This window comes from Schistocerca gregaria, chromosome 3 (genome assembly GCF_023897955.1).
Source record: "Schistocerca gregaria isolate iqSchGreg1 chromosome 3, iqSchGreg1.2, whole genome shotgun sequence".
Taxonomy (NCBI): domain Eukaryota; kingdom Metazoa; phylum Arthropoda; class Insecta; order Orthoptera; family Acrididae; genus Schistocerca; species Schistocerca gregaria.
In genome coordinates, this window is record NC_064922.1 from 817,065,652 (window position 1) to 817,084,533 (window position 18,882).

Below are 18,882 nucleotides of genomic sequence, written 5' to 3' on the forward strand. Positions count from 1 at the left end.
CTTTTTGAAGAAATTTATCAATTATAAAATTTAATGATACTTTAGTACTTATACTGACAAATTTGTCTTCTTGACAGACTTGACATTCAGCATGGTGTAACAAACAGAAAATATATGGTGATAATTAGCAAAATTATCTGTTACCATAATATTAATTTAAATGTCGGCTAAGTGTTTTAACAAGGCAGTCCCATGTTTTCTTTATTGTGTTCTAATTACTGTTGTAGATGCCTCATTTTTTCATCATGAACTGTAATTTGCAGGGTTTGGCAGTTCGACTTCAAATACTGGAACTGCCATGGTGAAGTTCACTCCTGTTACTGGTTCTGATACCATGATGAAAGGTGGAGTAACTCAAACCATCAACACGAGGCATCATTGTATCACATTTATGAAGGAGTATGAGAACAAAAGCTTGGAGGAACTGCGTTATGAAGATTACATAGCAGGTCGTAAAGGTCCTCAAGGCACTGGAACAGGTGTAGCAACTGGCGGTGGGCTCTTCCAGCAGCCAGGAACAGCCTGGGGAAATGCCGGTGCAACAGCTACAGGAACAGGCATATTTGGGTCACAGACTGACAAGCCATCTCTCTTCTCTGCTCCGTCTACAGGTACCTTTTTGATCAGACACCCATCAGTTGATGACTATTGTGCTTCTGCAGTCACGGATTTTGTAACTTGAAGAGACATGCTCTTGATATTCAGTTGTAATTCCAGTGTAGTGTACAAGATTTTTCCTTAGGCCAAGTATCTTAATTGTAGCAATCTTTGTCTCTCACATGTGTACTTGCGTGTCCCACTCTGAAATTAAAGTAGTTAGTAAGAGGGAGATAAAAGTCCTTATGAGATTTCATCAGGCAGGGACTATGTTACATTGTACATATAAATATGTATACACTCAGGTCACTTACATTGCACAGTGGAATACATTTTGTACCATTATTAGTGGTTTTCTGCCTTACTTCATTATCATATGGAGAGGAGGGTCTTCCTTGGCTATCATTTCACAGATTTACCCAGTAATGTTTCACTAGAACAGTATCAGCTTTTTGAAAAGAACATTTTCTCACTATTTCGTCAGGCCTGTACTCACCCTTTTTGTGAGTCTATTAATCTATGCCTGAATTAATTTGATGTCTGTTTTCGTACCTTATTCGTAAGTGTGCTAAATACTGAGCAGTACAGGAGAATTGCACATTTTAACCTCCTGTGTGTGGTTTCATTTACAGATACCCACACTTTCCTAGAACCCTCCCACCGAATTAGTGTTTTGTTTGCCTTCCCTACTACTGGTTTTAAACTTTTATCTTATTTCATATTGCTTTTTAGTGATTGTGTGACCCACAATTAATGTCCGTTGCTATTCATTATACCAAGTGAAAGCAGTGTAAAACCTACCTCCCCCTCCCCCCCCCCCCCCTCTCTCTCTCTCTCTCTCTCTCTCTCACACACACACACACACACACACACACACACACACACACATTTTTAGTATTTCTGAATATCTTCCTTTGTTTTGCAGGTTTTGGTACTGGTACAGGTATTTTTGGTGCCCAACCAGCGCAGCAGACTGGACTCTTCGGCAAACCAACAGGTTTTGGTGCTGCTACTACTAGCTCGGGAACGGGTTTTGGATTTAATACCACTACCAGCTCAAATCCATTTGTATCCCAATCAAAACCATTTGGCTGTGAGTATATTTAATTTTTTGCAAATATCTTGCAGTTTAAGAAGTGATGGGCAGTGACATATTTGTGATGTGGCGAAATGTATTTTTTTCTTACTATGTATTCATGAAGATACCTCTAGGCAGATTTAATTTTAATAACACTTACTACAGGACTGACTGTTCATAATTGCCATTCTTACATGTGCCTCCAAAGTATTTTTCCGACTCTCAGGCTCTGGTAGCTCCTGCCCTAATGCTGCCTTTGTGTGTCATTGTGACACTCTTCCCACATTCGTGTATCAGTCTTATTTCATTTTAAATTGTAAATGGTTAGTAGCATATGTAAATCTAATTTTCTGTCAGACTGTGTAAACATATTTGGTGATTCTCATAACAGACTGACTTGAGACATCTTGAAGTATAAAACAACTTGTAAGGCTCTTTGCTGTTTGTCAAGGGTAACAAGATAAACAGGCTCAAATTTGGTACTTTTTTTTTTTTTTTTTTTTTTTTTTTTTTTTTTTTTTTTTTAAAGTCTTTGTTTGGCAACAAATGCTTTGTTTACAGTTCATAAAGGCTTACATGACTGAGGGCCATAGGCTCTTTCACTTTATATGTGATTAGACTGTAAACTGAATTTCATAAGTTGCCACATACCTGTTGGGAATAAATTGTTGTTTTATTATTGACCACGTCTGTTCATCATTTCATACAGTCCACAAATCTTTCCTCTGGTAGGACACTTGCGTAAGTAATGGGCAGGCTTAGTGGTGTTATTTGTGCCAGAAATTTAAATTCCTATCTGGTCTGTTGCACGGTACTAGTATAATTTTTAAGAGAATGATACATTCTGTAGGTGTCTTAAGATTGCAAGGATAGCTTTACTCATTGTTGTTGTAAATATATCCATGTTTTATGCATCCATGTAAAAATTTCCTGGGCACTTGGCTCCCTTATTTTAAATATGTAGCAGTTTGTGAAGACATTGGGCTGCTAATATTTTGAGTCTGCCATCATTCAATACAGTGAGCACTAACACTGTAGTGCTGTCGTTAAATGCAGTGTTTTATTTTACTTTGCTGTATTTGGGCTGGTTGTACTAGAATGAATGGTTTAGCAGGTACTGGTCTTGCAAATCCTTCAAAAGAGATTGCAATCCACAGGAACAATAGATATTAGGTGCAAAACATGAGACATGTATTTTGTAGCTACCTTGCATGATGGAGCAGGGTTTGTTTGTGTGCACTTACCATCCACAAAGTAGTCAAGATGATAGGCATATTTGCTACTACTACTACCTGTAATCCCTGTCTTTTTTATATGTTTTTGTAGGAAGTCTTTTCTGGGGTTCAGGATGGGTGTTTAGCTCTTGTGGAAGATATATATTGTGAACTCACATTGCTATTAAGCTATTCTTTTAATACCAGAGTATTCTCCAGCACGTTCACTACAATAGAACAGGTTTACTTTAGATACTTCCATTTTTTTGAAGTCGCATGGTGCAACGTAGTTTTGGCACAAAAGATAATTCCCATTCAAAAGTGTGCCATTCGCAACGTGTTTTTTTAATTTACAGATATCATGTAAACAATAATTTAATAAGCTCATAATTATTTGTCACACAGCATTTCTAATTGAACACCACATATGATCTGTCAGTAGATTTGTTGATTTGACAACGTTCCCTTGTTTGAAAGGGTTAGCCGCATAAATCCAACCATTCAGAAAAACAGAGTTTAACTTCGTAGTGTACATATTCAATGGGCTTCTACTAGAATTTTGGTGGTAAGGGAGCAATCGATTTATTTACAAGCTCAAACTGAGGTTTTCTCTCTTTGCAAACTTCATATACCTAACGTGAATAAGAATACCTAACGTGTATTAAGACGATGGAAAGTTCAGGATGGAATAACAACAATATTATGAAAATATAGATTGCTACACACCACTAAGAGGAAACATTGAGTAACAGACAGGGACAACAAAAAGAATGCTGCACGTGCCTGAGACCCTGGTCATTTGTGTATGATTTTTGCTTTGTGTGTGTGTGTGTGTGTGTGTGTGTGCGCGTGTGTGTGCGTGCTTCTCTATTTCGGAAGAAGACCCTTGGCCTAAAACTTAAATGTGTAGCAGTCTTTTCCGTGAGCCTATTTGAAAATCTAAAGCCATCATTTATATGATGAGTAGCAATCAATACTTTGTAGTATTATTGTTAAGATCTATTAAACAGGCAGTTACCAAGAAGAGTGAACTATAGAGAAATGTAGGGTTTGTGACGAAAACTCAGGATTAGCTGGATCTTAATCCTCCATTGCTAGTGTGGAGATGCTCGTCACTACATGATTTTCACACACTATTTTGTCTCATTGGGCTGGAGTGAGTTGGTGTCATTTTCAGTACCTTTCCGTTAGCTCTCCATCCCTTAGATTCAGTCATTATTGGCTTTCAGTTACACAGGGTTGCATTGTTTATAAAACATTATTATAGCTTGGAGGACTCTGCTCATCTGCACAAGCACTACTGCTGGAATCTGAAACAAAGTTGATGTGAGTGTTACTTTACTGCTTTCCTATTTTCAGACTAACTTTCATGTGCATGATTTTAGGCATATTGAAACAAATTGCAATTAATTTGCTTTTTACCTAGAAGATTTACCTACAAGAAGCTAATATTCCCTGCACTTTAGTTATGGAATAAATGTCAAAGGTGGAGAAAAGCTTAGGACAAAATTTAGCAGAGCTCTTGATGTATGCTGGAATGGTTCCATGAGCTGAGTGATGAAGAACCTGATAATGATATTGCTGACTCGGAGAATGAGAATTGTGTACATGAAAGTGGTCATGATTCAGGAACGAAACAAGAAGTGTCAGAAAATGATGAATGTCAGCCACAGGAAGAAGTAATTTAAGAGGATGTGTATCTCTTAGGAAAAATAGAATAGCTAAATGGAGGAAAAGTGTGAGGCATGTTTTTTAAGGAAGGTCCGTTTGAACATAAGTACACAACGAAAGGTTATTTCAAAAAAGTAAATTTATTTTCACTCTATTTTTCGACATGGTTGACAAGTTTGTTGAAACACGTATCATACCTCTCAACCAATTTTAACATACCCTCTTCATAAAAACTTGCCGCCTGCTCCGATAACTAAGAGTTCACTGCCGTTTTCACATTGTCATCTTTGTGATGGTTACCACTGAGGTGTTTTTTGAGATAGAGGAACAGATGGTAATCGCCCGGCGCAAGTTCAGGACTGTAGGGTGGGTGGTCTAAAACTTCCCAGCTAAAATTGTCCAGTAAATCGCGGGTCTGACCTGCCGTGTGAGGTCTCACATTGTCGTGGAGAAGGACAATTCCCTTTGCCAGCAAGCCATGTCTTTTGTTTTGAATTGCTCTGCGTAGGTTTCTCAGGGTTTGACAGTGTGCTTCTACATTGATAGTGGTTCCTCAATGCATGAAGTTGACCAACAAACCACCATACCTATCCAAAAACGACGACGCCACGATTTTGTGCTGGGACGGAGTCTGTTTGGCCTTCCCCTTTACAGACGTGTGTGTGTGTGTGTGTGTGTGTGTGTGTGTGTGTGTGTGTTCATTCCATGCTCCGTTGCTTTGATACAGGCATGATATGCAAAACCATATTTTATCAAACCCACGTTTCATCTCCAGTTATGATCTGACTCTAGAAGCCATCACTTTCGTGATAACGAATCAAGAACTTCATCACTCACTCAGGTCTTTGGTTTTTGTGGTCCTCTGTTAAGAGTTTTGGGATCCAATGGGAGCACAGTTTCCTAAACTTTAGGTGTTCAGAAACAATGTTGTAAAGCACTGATTTTGACACTTCAGGAAATTCGTTTGAGATACCTGTTGTTGTGAAGTGCTTCTTCTCACGAATCCTTGCTTCAACTGAAGCCACCAAATAGTCTGTAGTCAAAGAAGGGCGACTGGAGTGGTCCTCATCATGGGCGTTGTCATGGCAATTTTTGAATTCTCATACCCACTTCGCATTTGGCGTTCAACCATAACAGTATCACTGTACACTTCACAATGAATTTCTGCAGCAGACAGGTGCCTTGCTGACAAAAAACGTATCACTGAGCGAACCTCACACGCAGCGGGCGAGTTGATAATCTTAAACATTTTGAAAGCACAGAACAAAACCGTACAGGTTAGCTACAGAGCTGAAACTCATTAAAAAATCAACTCTTTGATGATGAACCATTTAGAAGAATTTCGAGCCCAGAAGATCAGAGTGATTTATGTCAGTTTTAAAAATTTTACTTGCATATTTGTGTGAAGTATCTTAAAGTGTAACATGCGCTAAACAGATCAACATTATGTGTGAAAGCTTAGCTTCTCTTGTAGCTTATTAATCTCTGAGACAAATATTGTATGTGAAAGCTTTTGTTTTCTTGTAACAACACTATGTATATTAACTTAAACCATTAACTTTTCCTGTTGGTGCGATTCGAATTTATACTTTCGTAATACGAAAATATTCAGCGTAGATGTTGCTGCACATGAAAGATATTTCCAAAACGTGTTTTTTTCCCCCCTGAATTTTGTTTTCTAAAGTGCTGAGAAACTCTACGCTGCTGTATAAAATCATATCTGTTCAAAGGATTGATAAGTTTTACAGTTCTGATGGAAAGTATGCTGTCACTTAACATGCAAAAAGTTTATATTCACTTAGGAGAAAAGGTATTTTTAACTGGGAGGTCTGGGAAAAGTCCGGGAATTTTTTTTCCTTGTCTGTGTATACACCCTGACATGTCAAATATACATGGCAAATAGGGCTAAAAACTAATATCCAACTATTCATCATTTTGATGTGCAGCTCCTTGTATTGGCCGTGTTTGCAGTTAAAAATATTTTGGATTTGAGGTCCGCCAGTTATGCAAAAACACCGTTTTTCTTTAACACCCAAACATGTTTCGGTACCACTGTGCCATCATCAGTGGGTTTCCTTTTTATTTTGCACTGTAATATGAACATTTATGTTAGAAGTTTGTAAGGTTATGTTAATATTTAGTAGAAACAATCGATCGCTTTTTTGTATATACCTTTACATTTGATGAATGTGAAATTTACAGATCCTTTTTATGTTGTAGCTTGTCATCTGTAACCAAACAATGTTGTTTAGAACGTTTTTTGGTGGGAATTAACCTATCTTCTAGAATGTAATTTAGTTACTCGCGATGTTTTCGCGCCTATATTCGGTTATTACTTACAGTTTTCTGTGGCCAGCACTCTCATTTCCCGCATTATGTTGACGTGTAGTGATGCACACGCAAGTATAGCCGGTTTTATCACAAATATCTTGATGAAAACACTTTTCCACCTCGCCAAAACACAGTATGATCGCGGTTTGTTGTGTGTCCCAGCCCAGTCGATGTTCATTTGTTCACTAAAGAGTTCGGCGCTAAATTTGAATCTTGTTTGTGTTTTATCTTTGTGTGTGCGTGCGTGCGTGCGTGCGTGTGTGTGTGTGTGTGTGTGTGTGTGTGTGTGTGTTTTCTGTACGCTTCTTTAGCTTTTTTGCGTTGTCATTTTTATGTGGTATTTCTTTTGTGTGTGAATGGTGCGTCTTTGTGATTTTTTTTTTGGTCTACTTTTCGTGTGTGTGTGTGTGTGTGTGTGTGTGTGTGTGTGTGTGTGTGGACTTTATCTGTTTGTGCAGTCTTTATTTGTAAAGTTCCTTTAATGTGTTGAATAGTGTGCCCTTGCAGAGTGTAGTGTATTCGTTTAAGACCTGTTTTCCCTCTGCTATTGCCTTTTGTATATGGAAGTTTTCTTCAATGGTCAGTTTGCTGTATAGGCTGTGGCTGGGTTTTAGTATTCTTAAGTCTGTTTCTATTGTGGTTGGGTGGTGATTGTGGGCTACAAGGTGGTCAGCGAATGTACTATGGGAGCTGTTGCTTTTTAAAGCTCTGAGATGTTCTGAATATCTAGTTTTGAAGTTTCTGCATGTTTGTCCTATGTACACTGACTGGCAAGTGTTGCATGTGAGTTCATATATTCCTGATCTGCTGAATTTATCCATGGGTGTTTCTTGTGTTCTGATCTTTTTCTGTGTTGTGTTCTCCGTCCGGTATCCTAATATCCAACATTTGCTATTAGGAAACCTGTTAAATACCGCATAGCAAAAATGACTGAAGAAGAGGCTTGCCTAAATGCACACAAAGTTTATGCTCATATCCTGAAAGAACATATTGCGCTGTATAAGAGAGAGCATCATACCGATTAATCTTACCTCTCCATTGCTGACTCTGTGGACAGATTTCTTGCCATGTGCTATGCAGCTCTCAAAGTGTTCCCAAAAATGGACAATTTTCGTAATGTCTCCTCATTGAGCAATGTGCAATTAAGAGATTTCAAAGTGCAGAAAGTCTCAATTTCCTCAAGGAGATTGAGATATCTGCCTTTTTCTTCCTGTGCGGCAATTTAAGTTGTGATGTCAAGTGAGGAGGAGCATGACCCGTATCAATCAAATGTGCCGCAGAGTTGGATCTATTGGTAATATCTCTCCTATCCAGTGCAACATGCTCATGATATCCTACTTAAAGTTTCATATCTGTCTGCCCAACATAAATTACATTATAACTGGCACACTGTAATCTGTAACCCCCAAACTCTTAGAAAAAATTAAATTTATGTATATTATTAAGTTTACGGAGCGTACCTTCAGTTAAAAATCACACCCACACCAAATTTTTCGATAATCATAGCAATTCTCATACTAAAAAACCCAGGGTAAATTAAAGAAAAAAATTTTTTTGTGTCCATTACTGTTCGTGACTGGCACACGTTTCCTACTCAGTGGTCTTCATCGTTTTGTTACAAATATTTCTCACAATATTATCATAGTACTTATTCACTCTAGCTATGTACAATGTAGTTAGAAGACCAGTTCTGAAATCTGCTTGTGATAATGGCAATCTAGGCATTATAATGAGACATCTAAAAATTTAGGTAGTGGCATTTGTTTGTAGTACTTATACCTTAATGTGCTTTGTATCCCTCTTTGTCTTTTTCTTGTGCCTTTGTCTCACACCAGTGCAGGATCGGCATGGATATGAACAGATTTGGCATGGTTAGTTAAAGTGGTGGCTGAATGCATTTCCTGTCACCACCGTATTACCCCAGACTGGAATAAGTGCACCCCAACTGTACGTGTGTGGTGTTACTCATGTGTAAGTGAGTGAATATTTTCTAAATATTTGCGAATGTGTAACTGATGTGGGACGTGGATACCATCCTCTGTATTCAGCTAGTGGGGGGTGTGAAAAGTGCCTCAAAAGCACATTCAGACAAGATGCCAAACAGATCCTCATCGTTAATCTGCTGGGTGGCAGATGCCCAGGGCTGGCATGGCACCCCCCCCCCCCCCCTCCCCCAATCCTGGAAGTGGCACTTCCATACACATGACTATCTGAATGGGTGTGCTTTGTCTTCCTCCCACTTCCTCTCATCTCAGAAAATGATATGAAGTATTGTTATACCAGTAAAATTAAAAAAAAAAAAATCTGTGTAGACTTCAAGGAATTATTGTTAAATGCAGAAAGGAATCACACGTGAGTCTACATAAATCCGTAAGTTTTGTAGTGCATATTTTCTTGTGGGGAAATATATTGAAATAGAACTGGAGTTAACAAGCCTATTGCTCTGCAATTGTTTCTCTCATCACTTTGCTAGTATCTGCCGTAATTCACTGAAAGATCTTCAGAACTGTCCACAACAGCTGCTTTCAGTTGAAGCTGCCGCTTCTGTTATTGTGGCTTTTGACATCATTCTTACAAACCCTTCATCAAGAATTATAGAATACCTTATGACTCATATTATAATTTAACTAATTAATGGAAAATCTCATATAAAGATATGAAACAATTACTAACAAAGAGATAGAGGGGCTGGCCAGTACTTACCTCAGCTCAGTACAGCCGATAGAAACACAAAAAACAACCGAAAATTTAAATTCCTAGCTTTCGGAATAAATGTTCCTTCATCAGGGAGGAGAGAGGGGAAAGAAAGGGAAGAAGGGAAAGTGGATTTAGTTACTCACAACCCAGGTTATGAAGCAACAGGGAAAGGAAAACAGGGAAGGTAGCAAGGATGGAGGCATGGTTGTCAGAGGGAAGCCAAAGATATTCTACTGCAGGTACTGTGCCAGCTTCAAACCAAAGAGGATGCATACAGAAGTAAATAGGTGTATAGTATAAAGAAGTAGGATGGAAAGATGCATGAATGGCTAAAGAGGAAAGGGAAAGAGGAGAAGACTGAAAAGTAAATGGGAGTGAGGTTGTTTAACGTAGGTTCAGTCCAGGGGGATGGCGGGATGAAAGGATGTGCTGGAGTGCAAGTTCCCATCTCCGCAGTTCAGAGGGACTGGTGTTGGGTGGGAGAAGCCAAATGGCACATACAGTGTAGCAGGTTCCTAGGTCCCTAGAATTATGCTGGAGGGCATGCTCCGCTACTGGGTATTGGACATCCCCTAGGCGGACAGTTCGTCTGTGTCCGTTCATGCGCGCAGCCAGTTTAGTTGTTGTCATACCAATGTAAAAGGCTGTGCAGTGCAGGCATGTCAGCTGATAAATGACATGTGTAGTCTCACACGTGGCCCTGCCTTGAATTGTGTATGTTTTCCTAGTAGCGGGGCTGGAGTAGGTGGTTGTGGCGGGATGCATGGGGCAGGTTTTGCAGCGGGGTCGGTTACAGGGGTAGGAACCGCTGGGTGGAGAAGGTAGTCTGGGAATATTGCAGGGTTTAACAAGGATGTTGCGGAGGTTAGGGGGACGACGAAAGGCAACTTTGGGTGGTGTGGGGAGAATTTTGTCAAGGGAAGATCTCATTTCAGGGGTTGACTTGAGAAAGTCATATCCCTGGCGGAGTAATTTATTGATGTATGGATGGGGAGGAATCAACAATATTCCTACCCTCAGACCACACAGAAGCATCCCCCTTGTCACCCAATATTATCCTGGCCTCGAATACATCAATAAATTACTCCGCCAGGGATATGACTTTCTCAAGTCAACCCCTGAAATGAGATCATCCCTTGACAAAATTCTCCCCACACCACCCAAAGTTGCCTTTCGTCGTCCCCCTAACCTCCGCAACATCCTTGTTAAACCCTGCAATATTCCCAGACTACCTTCTCTACCCAGCGGTTCCTACCCCTGTAACCGACCCCGCTGCAAAACCTGCCCCATGCATCCCCCCACAACCACCTACTCCAGCCCCGCTACTAGGAAACCATACACAATTCAAGGCAGGGCCACGTGTGAGACTACACATGTCATTTATCAGCTGACATGCCTGCACTGCACAGCCTTTTACATTGGTATGACAACAACTAAACTGGCTGAGCGCACGAACGGACACAGACGAACTGTCCGCCTAGGAGATGTCCAATACCCAGTAGCGGAGCATGCCCTCCAGCATAATTCTAGGGACCTAGGAACCTGCTACACTGTATGTGCCATTTGGCTTCTCCCACCCAACACCAGTCCCTCTGAACTGCGGAGATGGGAACTTGCACTCCAGCACATCCTTTCATCCCGCCATCCCCCTGGACTGAACCTACGTTAAACAACCTCACTCCCATTTACTTTTCAGTCTTCTTCTCTTTCCCTTTCCTCTTTAGCCATTCATGCATCTTTCCATCCTACTTCTTTATACTATACACCTATTTACTTCTGTATGCATCCTCTTTGGTTTGAAGCTGGCACAGTACCTGCAGTAGAATATCTTTGGCTTCCCTCTGACAACCATGCCTCCATCCTTGCTACCTTCCCTGTTTTCCTTTCCCTGTTGCTTCATAACCTGGGTTGTGAGTAACTAAATCCACTTTCCCTTCTTCCCTTTCTTTCCCCTCTCTCCTCCCTGATGAAGGAACATTTATTCCGAAAGCTAGGAATTTAAATTTTCGGTTGTTTTTTGTGTTTCTATCGGCTGTACTGAGCTGAGGTAAGTACTGGCCAGCCCCTCTATCTCTTTGTTAGTAATTGTTTCACATCATATTATAATTTGTACAATTGACATAAACAGGCGCACAGTTAACATGTCATATAGCCTTTGACCAAAATTTGGCCACTTCCTGTCCATTTTCTGCTGCTTGATCGAGGTCTTCTGCGCTACAGACGGCTGGAATGTTCAACAGTGAAGCATTTGCTGGACGGTCTGGAATTCTCCACAATCACACTTAATATTGTTTTCTCTGCTGTAGCCCCACCTTGCTAGATGAAACCTTGATACACCCTCTCCTGATCTCAGACTATTCAGAGATCTCCAGGTCATCCATTCCTCATCATGCCCTGGAGGCAGAGTTTCAGAAACTCTTTTCCAACCAGAGGGAAGGGAAGTCTTCTTACTTCAAAGCTGACCCTTAGGTTTCCAGCAGTAGTAGTAAGTATTGTTGATGTTCTAAGGAACTCTTCCTTGACCTCAATTGCTGTGAATGCGGTTTATGCCCTTACAGGGGATGGGTTTGTTCTTGTTCAACTTTCTTTCATTTCTTATTCGCCGCAGTTTCTCTATGAATAGGAGGTGGTTGCTACGCCTACAAGGTGGCAAATCCATTTGACAGGATTAGATTTCGGACAACCTGGTGTAATTGTGCAGGTGTTGTTGAGAGTTACTCTACCTGTCCGGCATGTGATGAACTATACCAAACAGGACAAGTGTACTCTGCTTCAGAATAGACTAATGAAAAGTGCAGAGGTTTGAATGGTTTCAGGGTGACTGCCCCACTGCTATCCAGCCAATTTTCTTAACAGATTATTTCTGGAGGAAACTTTCAACTCGTGATTCATGCAGTTTCTCTTGGAAGTAAGAGGTGTGTCCAGCATCACTCCTAGGTATTTCGGAGTGTAGCAGTGTTGTAACTCAACTCCTGACCATAGTTTCATCAAATAATGACTAGCTTTCTTAGGTCTCAAATGAAAAGCACACACTTGAGTCTTTTTAGGAGTTTGCTTTAAGCTGATTTGTGCTATAGTATCTTGATCTTCAAGCAGTTCAAAATGAAATTGGAAGATGTTTACGGACTATGGGATATTTTGCATGCAAATCATGGCTAGAAGAGCTAAAAAAGAAAATCGGTGCAAAAAGCTTGAATATCCCCTAAAGAGGTAAAGGAAATAATCAATTCTTTGAAGAACAAAAAGTCTCCAGGGGAAGATGAAATCATAGCAGAAGTATGGAAATTAAATGACAATAATCTCACACAAGCAACCTACAGAATTATATCAAATATTTGGGAAACTGAACAAATACCTGCAGAGTGGAAATGTGCATTAATTCACCCTCTCCACAAAAAAAGGGGCACAAACTGATCCAAATAATTACAGGGGAATTGCACTGCTCCCTGTAATGTACAAAATTCTTTCAAAGGCCCTGTTGAACAGACTAAAAGGAACCAGCAGACCAGTTAATAGGGGTGTATCAGGCAGGGTTTTGCAAAGGTCGATCTTGCATCGAACAGATATGGAACTTAAAAACAATTTTGCAAATGAGATGATGTAGAAGTACTGTGGTAACTTTTGTCGATTTTAAAAAGGCTTGTGATTCAATAGATAGACAAACGTTATTTCACACCTTAGAGGAGTTCAGGATTGACAGGAAAACAAGGTCAATTATTCAGCAGGCATTAACAGACACAACCTCCAAAGTTAAATTCATGGGAGAAACATCAGAAGCATTTCATATCAATACTGGTGTTTGCCAGGGAGATGAAATGTCCCCCCCCCCCCCCCTCCCTTCTGTTTAACATGGTTCTGAAAAAAATTGTGAGGATATGGAAAAAAGAAATAAAAGGAATTCAGCTTGGGATTAAAAAAGAGCAGAGAATTAGGGTGAAGTGTCTGGCTTTTGCAGACGATCTTACCATTTTAACAAACAATAGAGTGGAACCCAGTCTTGCATTGGAAAAACTACACGAAATCTCACAGAAAACTGGGCTACATTGATGAAGAGGCCAACTAGAGAGATTTACAAAGACATAGAAACAATAACAGACACCATTAGAAAGAGAAGGATGAAATTTTATGGATATATCAGCAGGATGAACAAAAGCAGGCTCACAAGACAAATCTCTGGAGATAGTAAACAAGAGCAAACACAAGACAAAGTGGATCACTGAAGCAGAAGAAGACATTAAAGATCTGGGGATCACACAGGACAACAAAACAACAGAACAGTTTAGAAACATCATACAGAAACACACACTTAAACAAGAACATACTGAGAACAGAATGGGAGAAAGATGGTCGGAAGAACGCAAGAGAGAACACAGTGAATGTATGAAGAGAATTTGGGAAGAACGAAGAAAGAAGAAGAAATCATGGCTACTCAATTTCAATCACCCTCTCAAAATGAAATAATTGAAAATAATAATAATAATAATAAATGTAGCAAAATGATGAACTTATGTCATAGTTGTAATCAGTTAATATTGATTAAAAAATTGCCTTGTATCTGAAACAAGTTAAGCGTACTAAGGTTAGCTGTGCTATAATATCAGGTTTTGTGGGGTTAGTTTGCAGAAGCTATCCACCATAAAACCCGTTTTGTCAGTACGGTTGTTCCAATTCACAATAAATGTCAATAATACTGAGGATAATTTCTTCAAGGGAATCCAAATGCAAAAATCTGAATCTTGCGAAGAATGCTGATAAAGTAGATAGAAATGAAAGAAATGGGCAACTTTGTTATAGCCAAAAGTGTCTGTTGTGGTACAGCAGCAACAATGTTTATTGCACAGAAATTTAGGTTATGATGAACAAAGAGTTTTCCTTCTGGAACAGTCAATTAGGTATAGGTGCATTGCTAGTGCTCTCAGTAACACTCTCTCTCACTCACTCTCTCTCTCTCTCTCTCTCTCTCTCTCTCTCTCTCTCTCTCTCTCTCTCTCTCTCAGCATGTATTTTTCATGCAAATGTTTGCCATCTTATAGACAAATTGAAAATTTCTGTTATTACAGCTGTTGCTCCACAAACTGGTTTATTTGGCACTGCTACCTCACAGCCATCTACAGGATTTGGAACTCCAGCAGCTACTGGTTTTGGAGCCTTCGGAACACAGCAGAATCAAGGACAGGTAAGACTTGAAGTTAACTGAAGAGTGCGTGAAGTTTAGTAAATAAATTGTTACAACCTAACAACATGCTATTAAATAAATGGTGTCCACCAACTTCCATATACATTTATAGACAGAATTATAAATTGTTAAGGACAGAGGGTTATAATATAGGCAATTCTTCTTCGCATATGTCTTTACAAAAAATATTAATGCTTTATATCAGAGATTTGCCACTGCCTTTGTGCACAGTCCAGCAGAATAAAGCCCAGTGTGCATGGTGCTCTGTTCGACATCTCCTCTGTTGTCAGTTCAGTAAATGCAGTAGATATAGTTTTATACACTGTGGGCATAGTGGAATGAGGCATCATTGAACACGAACAATGGGCATAGTGGAATTAGGCATCATTGAACACGAACAATGAGTCTATGTTGTCCAGTTCGTTTATCAGTCAGTCACTCAGCCGTATCAGATTATCAGATACTTTAGACCATCCATACCCTATTATATAAAGTACAGAACAATGATATGGTTATTTCACATACTGCACTGCAACATAACTTGCTGAGGGCTTCTGTAATAAATTCATAGTAGTGGAGGCTATCTTTGGACCAATAATGCAAATTATTTCTATTGGCCTTATAGCCTCATGACAAAACAGTATATCTGAGAAAATGTAGAACCCCTTTGCATCTTCTTGCAGAGTGAAGCAGATAGTATTTATTGAAGCACAAGAATCTTATTGTCTTTCCACAAAGATATGGGGCTGATAACAAAATGTCAAATATACAGTAAAACAGGTACATAAAGCTAAGGCACATGCAGCAGCAGCAGCAGCAGCAGCAGCAGCAGCAGCAATGGCAAAAAAGATTTAGTATTTGCAAGAATAAAACTACCATTTACCTTAAACAGCACTGGTTATCTGGTCACTATACGTGAAATGATGTCGATTGTGTAAATTTTATTAAAATGCTTTCACTAATGTTTACTCCGAAATACTTATTACGTGGTCAGTCAGGCAGCAGAAGCTTAGTAATGTTTACTCCGACGTATTTATTACGTGATTCCACAGGCAGCAGAAGCTTGGGAACTCGCACCTCTCAGATAGCCAGTGTCCAGTGTTGTCATCCAGAATGTGCTTCACAGACGGAATGAAACATTGGGCCCCTGACAATGCAAAATCATTAAATGCAGGTCCATTGAATTCAACTAAGCAGTCTTAGCCAGATGGTAAAGACAGTCAGAATTTCACTTTACCTGGGCTACAGACTTCAGGTTTTCAGCTAACATTACAACAGACATGAAGTGCCAATTCATTGCAATCTCTTAGCTTTCTTTTCTGATTTAAAGTGTGAAAGCTACAACTATTGATGAAATTTTTCTTCCTACATAGAAATTGTAGCAAATACCAATATGCTCAATAGCCATTTTTTAAAAATTTTCGGTCATACTAGACATTTTTAAATTTCTACCGTCTTTCCAAATGAGATTGTTTGGCTTTGGTGGCAACATTTCACTGTAAGTAATATTAACCCCCAAATATTCCCCCTGGAAAGTAATGTTTTATTCCTGGCATGCTGCCCTCCCCTTCGCTCCCACACTTATGTGATGAGTGGATTGTACTTTCACTTTATTCATTTGAATGATATGCTTTTGTAATACAGGGTGATTCAAAAAGAATACCACAACTTTAAAAATGTGTATTTAATGAAAGAAACATAATATAAACTTCTGTTATACATCATTACAAAGAGTATTTAAAAAGGTTTTTTTTTTTTCACTCAAAAACAAGTTCAGAGATGTTCAATATGGCCCCCTCCAGACACTCGAGCAATATCAACCGATACTCCAACTCGTTCCACACTCTCTGTAGCATATCAGGTGTAACAGTTTGGATAGCTGCTGTTATTTCTTGTTTCAAATCATAAATGGTGGCTGGGAGAGGTGGCCAAAACACCATATCCTTAACATGCCCCCATAAGAAAAAATCGCAGGGGGTAAAATCAGGGCTTCTTGGAGGCCAGTGATGAAGTGCTCTGTCACGGGCTGCCTGGCGGCCGATCCATCGCCTCGGGTAGTTAACGTTCAGGTAGTTACGGACAGATAAGTGCCAATGTGGTGGCGCTCCATCCTGCTGAAATATGAATTGTTGTGCTTCTTGTTCGAGCTGAGGGAACAGCCAATTCTCTAACATCTCCAGATACTGTAGTCCAGTTACAGTAGCACCTTCGAAGAAAAAGGGACCAAAAACTTTATTGGCTGAAATGGCACAGAAAACGTTCACCTTAGGCGAGTCACGTTCATACTGAGTTGTTTCCCGCGGATTCTCAGTGCCCCATATACAGACATTGTGACGGTTGACTTTCCCGTTAGTGTGGAAAGTTGCTTCATCACTAAACACAATCTTTGAAACGAAAGATTCATCTGTTTCCATTTGAGCAAGGATAAAATCACAGAAATCGATTCTTTTAATCTTATCAGCTGCAGACAGTGCTTGAACCAATTTCAGACGATAAGGTTTCATAACTAACCTTTTTGTAGGACTCTCCATACAGTTGATTGTGGAATTTGCAGCTCTCTGCTAGCTCTGCGAGTCAATTTTCCTGGGCTGCGAACAAATGCTTGCTGGATGCGTGCTACATTTTTTTCATCACTCGTTCTCAGCCGTCCAGAACTTTTCCCTTTGCACAAACACCCATTCTCTGTAAACTGTTTATACCAACGTTTAATACACCACCTATCAGGAGGTTTAACACCGTACTTCATTCGAAATGCACGCTGAACATTTGTTATTGAGTACGGCAGAAGTGAATCAACAACACAAAAAGGTTTCTGTTGAGCGGTCGCCATCTTAGCATCAACTGACGCTGACGCCTAGTCAACAGCGCCTCAAGCGAAGAAATGTATAACTAAATGAAACTTTATAGCTCCCTTAATTCGCCGGCAAATAGTGCTTAGCTCTGCCTTTTGTTGTTGCAGAGTTCTAAATTCCTAAAGTTGTGGTATTCTTTTTGAATCACCCTGTATAACAATATCATGAAAAGGATAGTTGCTACCTATCCTATAGTGGAGATGCCAAGCTGCAGATAGACACAACAAAAAAACGGGCAGAAAATGAGCTTTCGCCCCACAAGGCCTTTGTTGGAAAACACACACACACACACACACACACACACACACACACACACACACAAATGACAGTGTCAATCTTATTAAAAATATTATTAGCTGTGTGTGCTTTTCTTTTGTGTCAAGTTTTAATCATCAAAACAATTTTTACTATCACCATTCAGACAGGCTAGTTTTGGTATAAGCATCACTTTACTTTTACTACTAGACTCATAACAGATGTTTGTTGTGCGCAGTGAAAAATATTTGCTAAAAAATGAATGATTTTAGATTGAATTGTGACTGAATTCATAACAGGTTCCAAGTATTTATTAGTGAGTTTTTTTGCCATAAGTATCAGTTTTTAAAATAGTTCACTTTACTTTTGTTTTCTTTTAGGGTATTGGCATCTTCAGTCAGAACAAAGCTCCATTTAATACTGCTCCTACAAGCACTGGCTTTTCATTTGGTCAAAATACAACACAGTCAAATCTCTTTGCAAAACCTGCTGTGCAGACTTTCGGGGGGTTTGGCACATCAACATCCAATTTTGGTAATGCTGGCAGTACAGGACTTTTTAACAACACCAGCACTACGGGATCTACACCTCTATTTGGCCAGGGCAACACTTTCAAGCCCAGTACAACAGGATTTGGATTTCCAACGTCTACAAGCAACGCACTAGGTAAGTTTGGTGTGAGTAATATGTGTGCAATAATTGCTTGGAAATGAAACTGCTGATGTTCATTAACTGACAGTCTCACCCTCTATTATTTGCAAGTTGTAATCCAAACTGGACTTGCCTTATTAAGAATGTGGAAACCTACCAACGTTTATGGTTTATCTGTAAAATTTCTAGAAATTGCAGTATTTTACGGGTTTACAGATGGACGGTGTCATTTTACGTCTTTGTGGACCAAAATTTGAAACATGTTCAATCGATAATCAACCCCCCTGCCGTACAGTCGATTGTTTGTGTGGGTCAGAGGCAAGTCTACTATAGTCAATAATTCGTTTTTTGATATGATTG

General features: G+C 39.6%; 1 protein-coding gene across 2 annotated transcripts in view; it reads left to right on the forward strand.

Moving 5' to 3' along the window:
• The window catches only part of LOC126354428 (nuclear pore complex protein Nup98-Nup96), a 138,070-nt gene that overhangs the window by 24,731 nt on the left and 94,457 nt on the right, over positions 1-18,882 (forward strand). For both annotated transcript variants that reach the window (XM_050004066.1, XM_050004065.1), the window contains exons 5-8: positions 264-611; positions 1,523-1,690; positions 14,649-14,764; positions 18,252-18,537. In XM_050004066.1, the coding sequence (XP_049860023.1) occupies positions 264-611; positions 1,523-1,690; positions 14,649-14,764; positions 18,252-18,537 (918 nt within the window). The remainder of the gene's footprint in view (positions 1-263; positions 612-1,522; positions 1,691-14,648; positions 14,765-18,251; positions 18,538-18,882) is intronic.